This window comes from Tamandua tetradactyla, chromosome 16 (assembly GCF_023851605.1).
Source record: "Tamandua tetradactyla isolate mTamTet1 chromosome 16, mTamTet1.pri, whole genome shotgun sequence".
NCBI classification, from domain to species: Eukaryota; Metazoa; Chordata; class Mammalia; order Pilosa; family Myrmecophagidae; genus Tamandua; species Tamandua tetradactyla.
In genome coordinates this window covers 41,877,882-41,894,768 of record NC_135342.1, presented here as the reverse complement: position 1 = coordinate 41,894,768, position 16,887 = coordinate 41,877,882, and the positions used below count along the sequence as shown (strand labels likewise).

General features: G+C 36.9%; 1 protein-coding gene across 2 annotated transcripts in view; it reads right to left on the bottom strand.

Annotated features, from left to right (window-relative positions):
- The window catches only part of LONP2 (lon peptidase 2, peroxisomal), a 173,827-nt gene that overhangs the window by 144,056 nt on the left and 12,884 nt on the right, over positions 1 to 16,887 (bottom strand). For both annotated transcript variants that reach the window (XM_077132347.1, XM_077132348.1), the window contains exons 3-4: positions 4,933 to 5,064; positions 3,589 to 3,711 (exon numbers count right to left, since the gene is read on the bottom strand). In XM_077132347.1, coding sequence (XP_076988462.1) covers positions 3,589 to 3,711; positions 4,933 to 5,064 — 255 coding nt within the window. The remainder of the gene's footprint in view (positions 1 to 3,588; positions 3,712 to 4,932; positions 5,065 to 16,887) is intronic.

Here is a 16,887-nt window from a genome sequence, read left to right as displayed (position 1 = left end):
ACATCTCCAACAATTAGGGTAGAAGTGTCTAATTCTCCCTTTAGTGTTTTCAGTGTTTGCCTCATGTATTTTGGAGCACTCTGACTTGGTGCATAAATATTTATGATTGTTATGCCTTCTTGTTGAATTGTTTCTTTTATTAATACAAAGTATCCTTCTTTGTCTCTTTTAATTGTTTTATATTTGAAGTCTAATTTGTTAGATATTAGTACAGCTATTCCTGCTCTTTTCTGATTGTTGTTTGCATGAAATATGTTTTCCCAACCTTTCACTTTCAACCTATTTTTGTCCTTGGGTCTAAAATGAGTCTCCTGTAGACAGCATATACATGGGTAATCCATTCTGACAGTCTATGTCTTTTGATTGGGGAATTTCATCCATTAACATTTAGTGTTATTACTGTAAAGGCAGTATTTTCTTCTACCATTTTGTATTTTGGATTTTATATACCATATCTAATTTTTTTTTTTTTTTTTTTGCTTTTTACCTTTACTGACAGTCTTCATTTCTACATTCTTTTCTACACGCCTCTCTCGTCTTTCCCTATTTGCCTGTAGTGCTCCCTTTAGTAGTTCTTGTAGAGCTGGTCTCTTGGTCACAATTTCTCTCAGTAATTCTCTGAAAATGTTCCTCCTCATTTTTTAAGGACAATTTTGTTGCATACAGAATTGGCAGTTTTTCTCTTTTAGAATCTTAAATCAAGCATACCACTGCCTTCTCGCCTCTATGGTTTCTGCTGAGAAATCCACATATAGTCATATAGGGTTTCCTTTATATGTGATGGACTGCTTTTCTCTTGCTGCTTTTAAAATTATCTCTTTCTCTTCGACATCTCACAGTCTAATTAGTAAGTGTCTTAGAGTATGTATATTTGGATCTATTCTGTCTGGGGTACAACACACTTTTTGGATCTTTCATTTTATGTCTTTCATAAAAGACTGGAATTTTCAGTGATAATTTCCTCCATTAGTCTTTCTCCTCCTTTTCCCTTCTCTTCTCCTTCTGGGACAACTACAACACATATATTCATGTACTTCATGTTGTCATTCAATTCCCTGATAACTCTGCTCATATTTTTCCATTCTTTTCCTTGTATTTTCTTTTGTGTGTCAGACTTCAGAAGTTCAGTCCTCTACTTCACCAATCCTTTCTTCTGCCTCTTCAAATCTATTGTTGTAGGTTTCTATTGTTTTTTTCATCTTTTCTACTGTGCATTTCATTCCTAGAAGATCTGATTTGTTTTTAAAACTATTCCTTCTTTTTGTTCCCCCAATGCCTCCTTTATATCCTCCCTCAACTCACTGATTTGATTTTTGATGATTTCCACATCTGTTCGAACATCCTGAATTAGGTATCTCAACTCTTGTATCTTATTTGAATTACTGATTTATTCCTTTAATGGGGCCATATCTTCGATTTTTCTAGTATGGCTCATTATTTTTTGCTGGAGCCTAGGCATCTGATTTCCTTAATTAGATTATTCTGGGAGCTGTTTTTACTCTTCTACCTATGATTCTCTTGCTGGATGGCTTTGCTATCTATCTGTTATTTGACATTCAATGTAATGTATTCTAGACCTCTGGCATAGGTTCCGTTTAACTGATCAGAATTTTTCAGTTTTTGTTTTTCTGTTTCTTGCCCTGCCTATACAGAGTGTTTTTTTTTTTTTTTTGAGAAGGAGCTCCTCAGATATTATATTCCCTAGTCAGATCTTCCCAGACTGGACTAGCCTCCTCTCAGGAGGAGAATCACAGCATCAGTTTTCCCTGAAGGTGAGACCCAGCAGGTTGACAGACTTTCCTATGAAGCTTCTAAACTCTGTGTTTTTCCTATCCTGCCCAGTATGTGGGGCTTGTCTGCCCATAGTTTCCCACCAGTATAAAGTGGTGTGAAGCCTTTAACTTCAGCAGACTCTCCCTGATGGGAAGGGGGTGGGTAGGGGGGGCATGATTGAGACAGGGGGCGGCATGGTTGAGAGAGGTGGCATGAATTCCTTAAGGGAGAGATTCCACTTGAGCTGGCCTCACCTTTCTCTTGGGGAAGGTACAGCCTTTAGAGAATCAACTACTTTCACCTAACTAGTTACTTTGCTTCTCAGAGTAACTTTAATTTAATTCCGCCCTTGCCTGGGGCAGTGCTGCAACCTGAGAAGGCTTGCAGTTTTATCTAATGAACTGTTAAGTACTACAAACAAAGCAAAAAAAAAAAAAAAGTCGTTTTCAGAGCAGATCCCCTGTGCCTCTGGTTTCTCAATCAAGAGCTTAAGTTGGTACTTGGCTTTATGTACCTCTAGGCTCTCTGTGCCCTCTTTTTTTAGAGTCCAGCCCTTTTCAAGCATTTTGTACTGTCTGACTCAAAAAAACCTCTTTTTTTGTTTGTTTTTCCATTAGCTCTGCCCTCTCTCTGCAGGGGCAAAAACTCCTAGTACCTTTAGCTCTTATTATAGGTTTATCTGAGCTAGGGGCCTGTGGTAGTCAGATTCAGTTGTCAACTTGGCCAGGTGAAGGTGCCTTGATCTATTGCTGTGGACATGCACCAATGGCACTTGAACCTCATCTGTTGCTCATTACATCTGCAGTCGACTAAGAGGTGTGCCGGCTGTAATGAATGATGTTTGATTTAATTGGCTGGCGCTTAAATGAGGGCACTCAATGTAGCACAGCCCAAGCAGCTCAGCATACCTCATCTCAGCACTTGTAGCTCAGCCCAGGCCTTTGGAGATGCAGAAAGAAATCACCCCAGGGAAAGGTGTTGGAACCCAGAGGCCTGTAGAGAAGGGCAGCAGGGATCACCCTGTGCCTTCCCATGTAAGAACCTCAGTTGAAAGTTAGCTGTTTTTCCTCTGAGGAACTAACAAAATAAATCCCCTTTTATTAAAAGCCAATCTGTCACTGGTGTGTTGCATTCTGGCAGCTTGCAAACCAGAACAAGGCCTATTTTCAGTAGTCAGAATTTGTTCATTAATTCCGCAATTGGAACTTCGCTGAGCTAAACTCTTGCTGCTGGTAAAGTCTGTTTCCTTCCCCTCAGGGAACCAGTCTGCCACATCCATGGGGGAAGGGCACTGGCCTTCATGACCTGGGGGACTTAAGAATTCTGTGTGGGATCTCAGCCAGTCCAGCTTGTCCAGACTGTATCTGGTATTGGTGTCCCAGCAGTTGTTGTGTACTGTTCCTGGCTATTTACTAGCTGCTCTGGAGAACGAACTAGATTCAACACCTTACTAAGCCATCATCTTGCCCCCTCAACCCTAATGTTTATAATATGGAAACAACTGGAAACAATACATAATATTTAACAAAAAGGAAAATGGCTAGTTGAATTATCCCTTTGGATTGGATTACCAAAATCAGAAACAAAATGCTTTTTTATTTTTTAAAAAATGCTTGCATGTTTAAAAAAAAGACCCAGGCATAGGAAAGGACCTAAGGAAGCATATCAAAATTTCGAGAGTAACTTGAGTGGTAACTGACAACGAATTTTTTAATTCCTTATTCCATTCATTTCCCAATTTCTTTTACCATAAAACATCTCCCACCACGCAAAACAACTGGGAACCCAAAGAAATGTTTTAAAAGAAACATTTACCCTCTTATCATCATCTTGCTTGTGTTTTCTTGTTTTTTGAAGTAATTTCAGGCCTTCAATTTGTCTCACAAGCAATGGTATAGTCATCTTGAACCGCTCCTCCAGACTCACAGCATCTAAAATCTGCAAGGAAACATGAGTCAATTAACAAGCTGTCTCTCAGAAACACATGTTCCAAAAACAAAGCAGGCAAAGCCACATCTTTTTGCATTATTTACAGTTATACTATGGTTAGCATAATCAAATTAACTATATTAAATCAATAAGGTTATTTGAGCTGAATTTCAGAATCATAAAAAGAACAGGAAAAAAAATCCTGATTTTTCATTTAAAAATGAAGCTGTGTGTACTGTTCTAAGAATAAGAACAAAACACACATTTGAAGTCAACTCTCTTTAGGAAGTTTTCTTTTAAAGACTAGAATACGTCTACATATTAAGTCTAAACCAAATTCTAGATTCAAAGTACTACATTTAAAAATACACAACAAAGTAGAAGTAAGCCAATAAATCTCCAGTGAGATTCAATGCGAGATTAATTATCGTCCAAGTAAGCAGAGCTCTCTATTTCTTCAGTACAATATACGTATTGATGCCCACAGCCAGGTTATTTTAATACTCCTGTACTCTTCTGCTCCTACCATTTGAATTGAAATTCTGCATTTATGCCCAACAGTTTGTATTTGTACTTGCTATTATAATTGATTTAAGTATTAAATCAATTAAAATAAGAATGAGGCTTGCTTCAATAAAAATGAACTTAAATAACCTAAAAGATTCAATAAAACAGAGTACATAAAATAAGTATGCAAGAAAACTTTTATAGTTTTAGGGAAAGTCATACAAATCTAGAATTTTGCACTTGGATTTTTCAATGTCTTTAGAAGTCATCTCACCTTAGAAAATAGAAACTGTGAGTCACAGATAATGCATCATAAGTGTGGTTTACATATTACGAAACATGAAGAACTCTAAGAAAACAAGCAACCACACAAAGGAAAGGCTCTCATGTTTAAAACACGAGGAGACAATATCTGTTTCTATATTTTATGTTAAATGAAATATTTACCTTTCAAATGATTCCCTGAATGAAATATTTACCTTTTAAATGACTCCCTGCTTTAACTTTCTGCATCCATTAACCAATTGGGTAAATAAAGTTTCTTGTGTATATAAAAAAGCAAATTATCTTGGAAAGGTAATTTAAATGTAAAAGCATTTCAATAACTTCTTTGAGTTTCTATGTTTCTACTGATCTTTCCTAAAGGTCAAAATTCGTAAAGGACAATAAATCAAAAATAAAAAGTGATAATGCAACTTAGCATTCAAGAATGGAACACTGTACCTGGAGCTTTTCTTTGTTGCTTGTTCGAATAATTGATGTCAGAATGTCTGGTAAAGTTTCCCGTGGAAGACTATCTAATAGACGTCTCAATTTTGCAACAGCAGGAACAGACATATCTAACATTTCAACCAACTAGAGGGGAGAAAAAAGTATTTTTAACGAATTCTGGCACTTATTGTGAGTTTTCATATTCAGATTTCCATATAGAGTAAATGTTTGGGACCCAGTTTTTGAAATAAAAGATCACTATTATAGTCAAAACATCCTCAGAAGGAAAGAGAAGTACTTTCAAAATATCAATTAGGATGAATAGTAAAAATGGCTCAAAAACATTTCATACTAATGTTTATAAAAGTCTTTGTAAATTTGTGCTTTGATCTTCCTATTCTGAAAGAGAAGTCAAATTAGTAGAAAAGTTGTAGTTCACTTAGGATGAATTCTATATGTATGAATAAAATTGTTTAAAAGTAAACAGAAAGATACAAGTGCTGAAGAAGAATAGAGTGATACCTATTCACTGTTGGTAGGGAAGTAGAATGGTACAGCCCCTCTGGAAGGCAGTGTGGCAGTTCCATAGGGCTAAGTATAGGATCCTGTAGCCCTGTTATTTGATATATACCTGGAAGAACTGAAAGCAGAGGTATGAACAGACATTTGCACACTGGTGTTTAGGGTGGCACTGTTCTCGATTAACAATGGATGGAGGTAGCCTAAGGGAACATCAACATATGAACCAAAGGGCGAACTGTGATGTATACACATAAAGGAATATCAAGTAGCTGCAAGAAGAAATAAATTTGTGAGGCATGCAGCTAGGTGAATGAATCTTGAGAATATTATGTTGAATGAAATAAGCCAGAAACACGACAAATATTACAAGACCTCACTAATATAAGCTAACTATAATAAGCAAGCGCTGAGAATTGAATTTGAGAGCATAGGTTATGAGGGGATAGAATGTGGGTAGAGACTGAACAATCAATGATTAAGAAGTACAGAATGTTCATACAGGCTTATTGTAAAGGTTCCTAGATTCCCACAGTAACATCTATCTCTGAACTTCAAGTCTTATTTCTAAATTCTGAGATGCTGAGCTCTTTGTGTATAACCTCCTAGTTCCCTGAAACTTTGGATATCTGTGTGACACTCGAGACTCAGATTAAGAGTTCTACAGATCTGAAACTCAACATTATTCCATACAGCACCTTTTAAAGAGGCTGAAAAAGAGACCAGACTTGAATTAGATATATGAATGAAATGGACTTGGTTAGGACTAAGGTAAATCAGAATACCGGGTAAAGGATGATGTGCTGGTTTGAAAGGAAGTATGCCCCCTAGAAAAGCCATGTTTTAATCAAAATATCATTTCATAAAGGTAAAATAATCTCTATTCAATACTGTATGTTTGAAACTGTAATCAGATCATCTCCCTGGATGATGTGATTTAGTCAAGAATGGTTGTTAAACTGGATTAGGGGATGACATGTCTCCACCCATTTGGGTGGGTCTTGACTGGTTTATTAGAGTCCTATAAAAGAGAAAATATTTTTGAGAACGAGAGATTCGGAGAGAGCAGAGAATGCTGCAGCACCATGAAGCAGAGAGTCCACCAGCCTTTGGAGATGAAGAAGGAAAATGCCTCCCGGGGAGCTTCGTGAAATAGGAAGCCAGGAGAGAAAGCTAGCAGATGACACTGCATTCGCCATGTGCCCTTCCAGCCGAGAGAGAAGCCCTGACTGTGTCCGCCATGTGCCATTCCACTTGAGAGAGAGACCTGAACTTCATCGGCCTTCTTGAACCAAGGTATCTTTCCCTGGATGCCTTTGATTGGACATTTCTATAGACTTGTTCTTGGCCTTAGAACTGTAAACTAGCAACTCATTAAATTCCCCTTGTTAAAAGCCGTTCCATTTCTGGTATATTGCATTCCAGCAGCTAGCAAACTAGAACAGATGATATTAACAGTATTTTAAAATGTCTGCATGAGACCAAAAGAAGAGATGTTTATTTGGTACAAAATTTATATTTTCTATTGAACACTATCAAATTTAACCTGCAGGCTCAGCTGATTTAAACAATACATTTACATTGAACCTAGAATAGGGAATGAGATCTTATTATTCTGTACAGGTTCATTTAACACCCCAATATATCCCAGAGTATTTTGGGCAGTAAATTAAAAAATATTTGCAAAGTACCCTTGAGGGACTAGGGAAAAACATGGAAATATTAAACTTCTCCACCTCAGGAATTCCTGATATTCTCCCAAGCATTAGGGACTCCCAATTTAATAAGTCAAGTCCTCAATTTTAGGACTTGTCTTGCCCTTACAAACTTATTCCTGCAAAGGAGAAGTAAGCCTACGTATAATTATGCCTGAGAGTCACGCCCAGAGAACCTCTTTTGTTGCTCAGATGCCATCTCTCTCTCTCAGCCAACTCTGCAAATAAACTCACTACCCTCCCACCCTATGTGGAACATGACTCCCAGGGATAAACCTGGCCCTGGTGTCATGGGATTTAGAATGCCTTTTGGCCAAAAAGGGGGAAAGAAATGGAATATAATAAAGTTTCAATGCTAAGAGAGTTCAAATAGTCAAGAGGTCATTTTGGAGGTTATTCTTATGTATTATATAGATATTTAGCTTCTAGTGTATTAGAATAGCTAGAAAGAAATACTTTAAACTACAAAATCCAGTAGACTCGATTCTTGATGATGATTGTATATAGCTTTTATCATATGACTGTGATTGTGAAAACCTTGTGACTGACACTCAACTTTATCCAGTGTACGAGCAGATTAATAATAAAGACAAAAACCAATAAATAAATAATAGGGGGATAAGGGATATGAGATGTTTTAGGTACTCTTTTTAATTTTTATTTTACTTTATTTTGTTGGAATAATGAAAATGTTCTAAAATTGATTTTGGTGATGCATGCACAACTATATGATGACATTTGAGCCACTGATTGCATATTTTAGATAGAGTATATATGAATATCTCAGTAAAATTGTATTAAAAAAACACATGCCTCGATGCCACAGTGTCAGAATAAATTATAACCCATATCAAACTCTGAAATCTATTTTACAACTAATTGTTGTGATGCACTTTGAAACAAATATGCTATTTAAAGATGAGGAGGAGTATAACAGAGAATATTTAATAAATGAGTATGACTGCTGAATCATTATATTGATATTTCTGTTGGTCTCCAGTGTAACTTGGAGTAGCTAAAAGAAAAAATGAAAAATTGTGGAACTATAACTATATCAAACTTTAAAATCTGTTCTATAACTACTTGTTAAAATGTACTTGGAAATTTATTGCTTTTTTGTATATATGTTATATTTCACAATAAAAAAAAGTTTAAAAAATTGCTTTAAAAAAAAATCACATTCCTGGATGTCACAGTAGTATCAAAATATCCTAAAAGCATCTAATTGCTTAATCTCATTTTCCATACTAATGTTGACATGGACTGGTAGCAAAGATTTCCTGGGCCAACATCCTCACTTTGAACAGCAGTATTTTAGAGATGAAACTGAAGATAGAAGAAATAAGCCTAATGACTTTTAACTGGAAGTGAGATGTCATATATATTAACATGACATGGAAGGAGAATGCAATTGTGTGTTTCACATATGAGCAAAAACACTCATTTTAAAAGGCAGAGGCATACATTATGGTTATTTTTCTATGTAACATGCTCTATGGTAAGTAATAGCAACGATTCACTTAAAAAAGACTAATGATTCTCCCAAACAACCCTGGATGAGTAGCAAATACTATACAGGCAGTCCTTGCTTTGCATGATCAGTCAGGACTAAAAAACTGCCATGCAAAGTAAAACTGAAGCCATGTTAAAAGTTAGACAAAATATTTCAAAGAATCATTTAAAAATATTATATTTAATATTTCTATCTTTGGAATCTTTTCAGTCTCTTTCTACATTTTAATCTATTTAGAATACCTCTTGGTGAATCCCTTTCATGATGCTCCTGGTACAATGTCTTGGAGTAGAGTAGAAACAGAAGTTAAAGTATGTGTTTCAAGTTCTATAAGGTTTGGTTTTTACCACTTGCTTTTGACACAACGTTGTCACACCGATGAGTTACATGGGCTAGTAAAACACCAGGTGGCTTCAATATAAAGCCACATAGACACCACCCCTCATTATATGGTTGTCCATAATAAAGATGTGTATGAGAAGAGTTGCTATAATTACTGTATGTGAAAAAAATAATATGATGTCTCATTAGAGATGGTAATCCAAAGTTCATAATGGTAAAACCATGATTTTGATACTAGAGATTTTTTAAAAATATTTTACTGAGATATCTTCATATACATACAGTCCATCCAAAGTATACAATCAATGGATCACAGTATCATCACACAGTTGTGTATTTCTCACCATGATCATTTTTAGAACTTTTGCATCACTCCAGAGAAAGAAATAAAAAGAAAAAACTCATACATCCCATACCCCTTTAGCGATGTCTTAATCACAAAATACGATTGGTTATACCTAGAATTGGCAAAGAAGTTCCTTCTAGGACTTCACCCTTCTAGGACTTGCTCTGTGTATCTAATTTCTTTTTAAATTGTCATGGAAAGACACATCATCCTTTCAGTATCACAAGTCAAGAAATGAAAGACAATTTCAGCTAATCTTTTACCCTTTATTCTATATTTTTAATGTCACCAAAGCACTTTTCTATGAGATGTCCATCCATTCTCTCTAGCTTCACTTCTGCTGCAGTTAAGTATTTAGTATTACTACTTCACAGATGAACTATGCTAATTTTTTTTATAACAGTTCCAGATAGTAACATTAATATCAATACAGAAATATGATCTCCTTGGACACTACACAGTGAAATCTCTCTGCTACTACCAAAATCACCCCTCTATGAGCTCGCAAATCAAAGATATTTTTACTTAACAGAAATACCTTTTTTCTGAAAAATTTGCATGCCACATTGACTCAGCTGAGAGTCAATGAATTTTAAATACTGTATTCTGTCATTTTTCAATATCTTCCTTCTTCCTGTCCACCAATATTCCAAGAGTATATTCTAAGTAACTCTAATTATTTTTCTATTACAAAATCTCACGTTATGAGATTTCTACAAATGCTGACTTGCAGCAAACCACCTTTAGCTCTGTCCCTAAATATTCAGAAACTCAAGTTCACTCCTCACTGTCCTTAGGGACAGTCAATGGAGAACAGAATAACACTGCTACATCTGCATTACAGAAGTCTATAATCCACACTTTATAGAATGCTCACTGCAAAAAGCAAGGCACAGATGAGTATGCTATTCTTATTTTAAAAGTGTAAGTCTAGATTTAGTGGAAGGTTAAATAAAAAAATGATATTGAAAGAAAGCAAATTACAACAGTACCATAAGTAAAGCTAGGATTAGGGTAAATATCTCTCTTGCTTCACCCTAGTCCAAGCACTGATCATGAATAAATTATTTTATTAGTTTATTTAAACATACACATTTTAAGGTTCTCTTAAGCAGCAGGTACTATTCTGGAGCTACAGATAAAATAAGTCAGTCACAATTAAAATAAAATTCTTCTCATAAACTTGTTCTATAGCACAATATTTATGATATCAATTACTATTTCAGCTAAAAGGAAGGGGTTTTATGTTGTTTCATAACAATCAGTGACTAATCTAAGTTAGCCAGTCTACAGATACATTCCATTTTGATAAAAAAAAAAAACTCAAAATGCATGCTCTGTCAGTGGCAAAGTTCTGTCAGGTTCACACATATTTCTAGTGATTTCAGTAAGTAAAAATAGAGATAATTTCACCTTCTTGCAAGTAAGCATAAAGTTGACTGAAAATAGTTTCAGAGGATTTATTGTTTATGTTGTCATCCTGAATCCATACATCTTAATCACAGCAGTTTAATAGTTCTGGGAAACAGGTGAGGGTTGGGCAAGGGAACCACAGAAGTTTGAGCTGTAGCCATTCAAATATGGCTAAAGTACTCACTATTTTTGTTGGTCTCATGCTAACGATATTTGCATGGAAAATTTGTTATATTATTTTAAAATGCCAGTTTTATAATGATACTGAAAAGCACCTGAAAGGACAGCTACCTAATACAAGATGTTTTACTACACCCCAAGTATTTATTTCCTTTAATACAAACAAAAACTGCAGTTTATAGTGAAATAAAGCCAAGCTCCTCTATCGTTTCAATTCACTAACAATCACAAACATTTGCCTGATACTTTCATGTATTAGTTACTAGGCTAGAAATATAGAGATGGATAAAATACAATTTCTGAAGATGGAGAAGCAGAGTGGATTGAATTCACTCCTGCTTTATGGAACAAGATAGGGGACATGGAGAGAATTACTGGGACTGCAGTCTCAGGGTGTGAGTAATTGAGGGGAGGAAAGAGGCGAGGGACCAGGATGGGGAGAGGAGGGAGGTCAGATCGACTCTGATTCTCACTGGGGACAGGCTGCAGCACGAGGGGAGGTGTGAATCGGAGGGAACTGACCATCTCTCCACTACAGTCTGCCCCCATTGCTGGCTGGGGAAACCTCCCTGAGCAGCCCCATAGCTGACAGCACCCGTGGAGAACCCAGAAGTGGGCCTGGCTGTATGCCATGAGGCCCATGCCCCTGGGCACTAGGAACAATTGCCTGGCTGGGTGCGGAAACAGCCATTCCGGGGGGCATAGTGTGTGGTGGATCCACCAGATCCTGCAGGTCAGCTGATCCCATGGGTGCTGGTCAGCTCCCCTGTCCCATGTGATGGGACTGACTGTCCTGCCATGCTGCAGTCTGGGATGGGGGAGCCTGAAGGGAGGTGCCTCAGGATCACCACCTGCTGGTGAGAAGGGGTAAGTACAGGCAGGCTAAATCCCTATCTGTCTTGGTTTATTTTATTTTATTTATTTATCTATTTATTTAAATTTTCACTGCTTTTTGTGGGCACCAATCTTAGCTCATTCCCAATATATCTTGGGGTGTCTGCTTCTTACTTCGGGGCCTACTACTGTTGAGGTGTGTTCTGTTGTTGTTGCTTTTTCATATTTTTATTTAATTATTATTTTCTTTTGGGTGAGTGCATGGACCAGGAATCAAGCCAAGGTCTTCATGTGGCAGGTGACCATTCTACCAATAAGGTACTGTGCACTCCAGCCTAGCTTTTAATAGACTCTCAAGCTGACCTGAAATCTGGACTATAGTTTGGTGGGGAATAAATGACAAACAAAGTTCAAAAGGAAACCACCAAAGCAGAACCAAGTGAATGCAAAACTTTAGAGGAGTGAAGGAAACTAACTTGCAAAATAACCTAAGATAATCAAATGCCCCAAGCACAACAGAAAATCACAATATAAGTGAAGATATAAGTAGAAATGGCCCAGCCAAATGACCAAATCAAAACTCCAGTGGAGATACAGGATACAGAACACTACTCAAAAATATTTATAAAGTGGGGGTGTGGCCAAGATGGTGGTTCAGCAATGTGCGCATTTTAGTTCGTCCTCCAGATAAACTGCTAAATAACCAGAAACAGTACAGAACAGCGCCTGGAGCCACGTCAGTGACCGGGACTCACAGTGTACCCTAGTCTGGACCAGCTGGACCAGCTGCAAGCCCCCCAGAACTGTGAGTTCCCCAAGCCGCGGTGGCCGGCGCCCCTCCCCCACAGGCTGCTTCCCAGTGGGGAACGGAAAGAGAATTTAACAGCAGCAGGGGCTGAGCCCAACCAAACACCAGCTGTGGCATTAATCAACAAATTCTGACTACTAAAAATAGGCCTCCAGCTCAGGTGAACCTGGTCAAAGCAGAAGTCGCTCACTGGCCTAACGGAAAAAGAAAAGAAACAGAGGTTTTTGTGGCTGTGTTTCTACAAAGGCTTGACTGCCTCTGGATTAAGCAGCAGGACTTCTCAGGCTGCAACTGCCCCAGGCATAGGCAGAAACAAATACTGTCAGGGCTTGTTTCCAGCCCATGCCTTCCACAGAGGAGGGGTGAAGCCCAACTCAGGTGGAATCCCTCCCTCAAGGAATTCAGACCCCAGGGCTTGGTAATTTGAAGCCATTAAAACCAGCCTACAACCTCTCCTCTGTCTCCACCATGCCCCCAGCAGGGAGAGTCTTCCAAAGTTAAAGGTGCCACATCATCTTATGCTGGTGGGACCCACAGGCAGACAAGTACCACATACTGGGCAGGATAAGAAAAACAGAGTCCAGAGACTTCACAGGAAAGTCTGTCAACCTGCTGGGTCTCACCCTCAGGGAAAACTGATGCAGGTGACTCCTTCCCCCTGATAGGAGGCCAGTTTGTTCAGAAAAACCCTGCTGGGGTCTATAATACCTACGGAGACCCTCCTAAAAGTGGGGGGAAAAAGGCACCATACAAGCAGGGCAAGAAACAAGAAAACAAAAACCGAAAAATTTTCCTCTGTTAAACAAAACCTAAGCTAGAGGTCCAGAAAAACCTGAACTGAATGTCAAAGAACAGATAGACAACAAATTTATCCAGCAAGAAAATACTAGGTAAGAGAAGTGAAAGCAATCTCCAGAATAAACTAAGGTAATTAAATGTCTAGACACCAGCAAAAAAATAACAAATCACACCAGGAAAACTGAAGATATGGCCCAGTCAAAGGAACAAACCAGTAACACAAATGAGATACAGGAGCTGAAACAATTAATTCAGAATATATGAACAGACACGGAAAACCTCATCAAAAACCAAATCAATGAATTGAGGGAGGATATGGAGAAGACAAGGAATGAACAAAAAGAAGAAATGGAAAGTCTGAAAAACCAAATCACAGAACTTATGGGAATGAAAGACACAGTAGAAGAGACGAAAAAAACAATGGAAACCTACAATGGTAGATTTTGAGAGAACATAGGAATTCTGAACTGGAGGATGGAACATCTGAAATCCAACAAGAAACAGAAACTATAGGAAAAAAATGGAAAAATATGAGCAGGGACTCATGGAATTGAATAATAATATGAAGTGCACAAATATACGTGTTGTGGGTGTCCCAGAAGGAGAAGAGAAGGGAAAAGGAGGAGAAAAACTAATGGAGGAAATTATCACTGAAAATTTTCCAACTCTTACGAAAGACTTAAAATCACAGATGCAAGAAGTGCAGCGTATCCCAAAGAGAATATATCCAAATAGACATACTCCAAGACACTTACTAATCAGAATGTCAGAGGTCAAAGAGAAAGAGAGGATCTTGAAAGCAGCAAGAGAAAAGCAATCCATCACATACAAGGGAAACCCAATAAGATTATGCATAGATTTCGCAGCAAAAATATTTATAAAGTAATAAAGGATATCAGGAAGATGCTAGAGGGGCATAAAAAAGAATTTGAAAGATTAAATAGAAAAATGGCAGATCTCATAGAAAATACAGTAAATCAAATGAGAAATATATTAGAGACATATAAGCAGATTCAAAGAAACAGAAGGAAGAACAAGTGAGCTAGAAGACAGAACAATTGAACTAAGCTGCACAAAAGAACAAATGGCAAGAAAGATGGGAAAATAGAACTGGATCTTAGGGAAATGACAGACAACAAGATGATCACAAACATAAGAATCTCTGGTGTCCCAGAAGAACAGAAGAGTAAAGGGCTGGGAAAGTTAGTTGAAGATATGATAGGGGAAAACTTCCTAACCCTTATAAAAGACAAAAATACTAAAATCAATGAGGCCCAATGGACTCCACATAGAATAAATCCAAATAGGCCTATTCCAAGACATAAACTGATAAAACTGTCAAATGTTGACGAGAAACAGAAAGTCCTGAAAGCAGCACAAGAAAAGTGTAAAACAAAAATGTTTTACAAGGGAAAACATTTAAGACTGAATTCAGACTATTCAACAGGCACCATGGAAGCAAGAAGGCAGTGGGTATGATATATTTAAGATCCTGAATGAGAAAGGCTTCCATCCAAGAGTTCTTTCCATCCAAGAGTTCATAAAGAGTTCTTTATCCAGCCAACCTATCCTTCAAAACTGAGGGAGAAACTAAATCTCAAAGACAAAGAAATATTGAGAGATCTAGTCAACAACAGACTTACCCTACAAGAAATACTAAAGGGAGTCCCGTCAGATGAATAACAAAAGACGGGAAAGGGAAGTCTGGAGGAGGGTACAGAACTGAAGAATATCAGCAATGTTAATTTAAAGGATAAAAAAGAGAGAGAAGGAAAAGAATATATAGAACTGACAAAAACCAAATGATAAGATGGTAGATTCAAGAACTGCTTTGAACAGTAATACTCTGAATGTTAACAGACTAAATTCGCCAATTAAAAGATACAGATTGGTGGAATGGATTAAAATCTATAAGCTGTTTACAAGAGACACATCTTAGATCCAAGGACACCATTGGTCTGAAAGTGAAAGGACGGAAAAAGATCTTTGATGCAAGCTGTAGCCAAAAGAAAGCAGGAGTAGCTATACTAATATCAGATAAAATAGACTTTAAATGTTAAGATATCACAAGAGACAAAGAAGGACACTATATATTAATAAAAGGGACAATTCACCGAGAGGAAATAACAATCATAAATGTTTATGTTCCCAATCAAAGAGCTCCAAAGTACATGAGGCAAACATTGGCAAACTGAAAGGAGCTAAAATGTTAAAATTAAAAAATATATATACTGGGTAGATGGAAATACTAGTGGTCAGTGAGAGGGAGGGGTAAGGAGTATGGTATGTATGAGTTTTTTCTTTTTCTGCAGTGATGCAAACGTTCTAAAAAATGATCATGGTGATGAATACATAACTATGTGATAATATTGTGAGCCATTGATTGCACACCATGTATGGAATGTTTGTATGTTAAGAATGTATGTGCTTGTACATTGTTTTATCAATAAAAATTTTTTAAAAAATTAAAAGGAGCTATAGACATTTTCACAATAATAGTAGGAGACTTCAATGTACCACATTCCACTATAGACAGAACCAGACCGAGGATCAATAAGGAAACAGAGAACCTAAACAATGTGATAATGAATTAGACCTAATAAACATATACAGATCACTACATCTCTGAATACCAGGATATATAGTGTTCTCTAGCACACATGGAATGCTCTCCAGCATAGATCATATGCTGGGACACAAACTGAGTCTTTATACATTTAATAAAATTGAAAGTATCCAAAGCACTTTCTCTGACCACAATATAATGAAGCTGGAAATTAATAAAGAATCAGAACTTTCATAAATATATGGAGATTAAACAACACACTGTTAAAGAATTTAGGGTCAAAGAACAAATTGCTAGAGAAATCAGTAAATATCTGGAGAGGGATGATAATGAGAATGCAACATATCAAAACATATGGGATGTGGAAAAGGCAGTGCTGAGGGAAATTAATTGCACTAAATGCCTACATTAAAAAATAAGAACAAGTAAAACTTGAGGACTAAACTGCTCACCTGGAGAATGTAGAGAATGAACAGCAAACTAACCCCAAAGCAAACAAAAAAAAAAGAAATAACAAAGATTAAAGCAGAAATAAACAAACTGGGAAACAATAAAACAATAGAAATAATCAACAAAACCAAAAGTTCGTTCTTGGAGAAAATCAATTAAGTTGATGGACCCCTAGCTAAACTAACCAAGAAAAAAAGACAGAGGATGCAAATAAAATCAGAAATGAGGAAGGATCATTACCATGGATCCTGAAAAAATTTTAAAAATCATAATATTATGAACAAGTATATGCCAACAAACTAGACAACTTAGAGGAAATGGACAAATTCTTAGCACAAACTACTTAACCTGGCTTGAGAAGAAATAGATTTCAACAAACCAGTTACAAGTAAAAAGATTCAATCAATTGAATCCAAAAATCGTCCCACAAAGAAAAGCCCAGGTCCAGACGGCTTCACAGGGAAATTTTATAAAACACTAGAA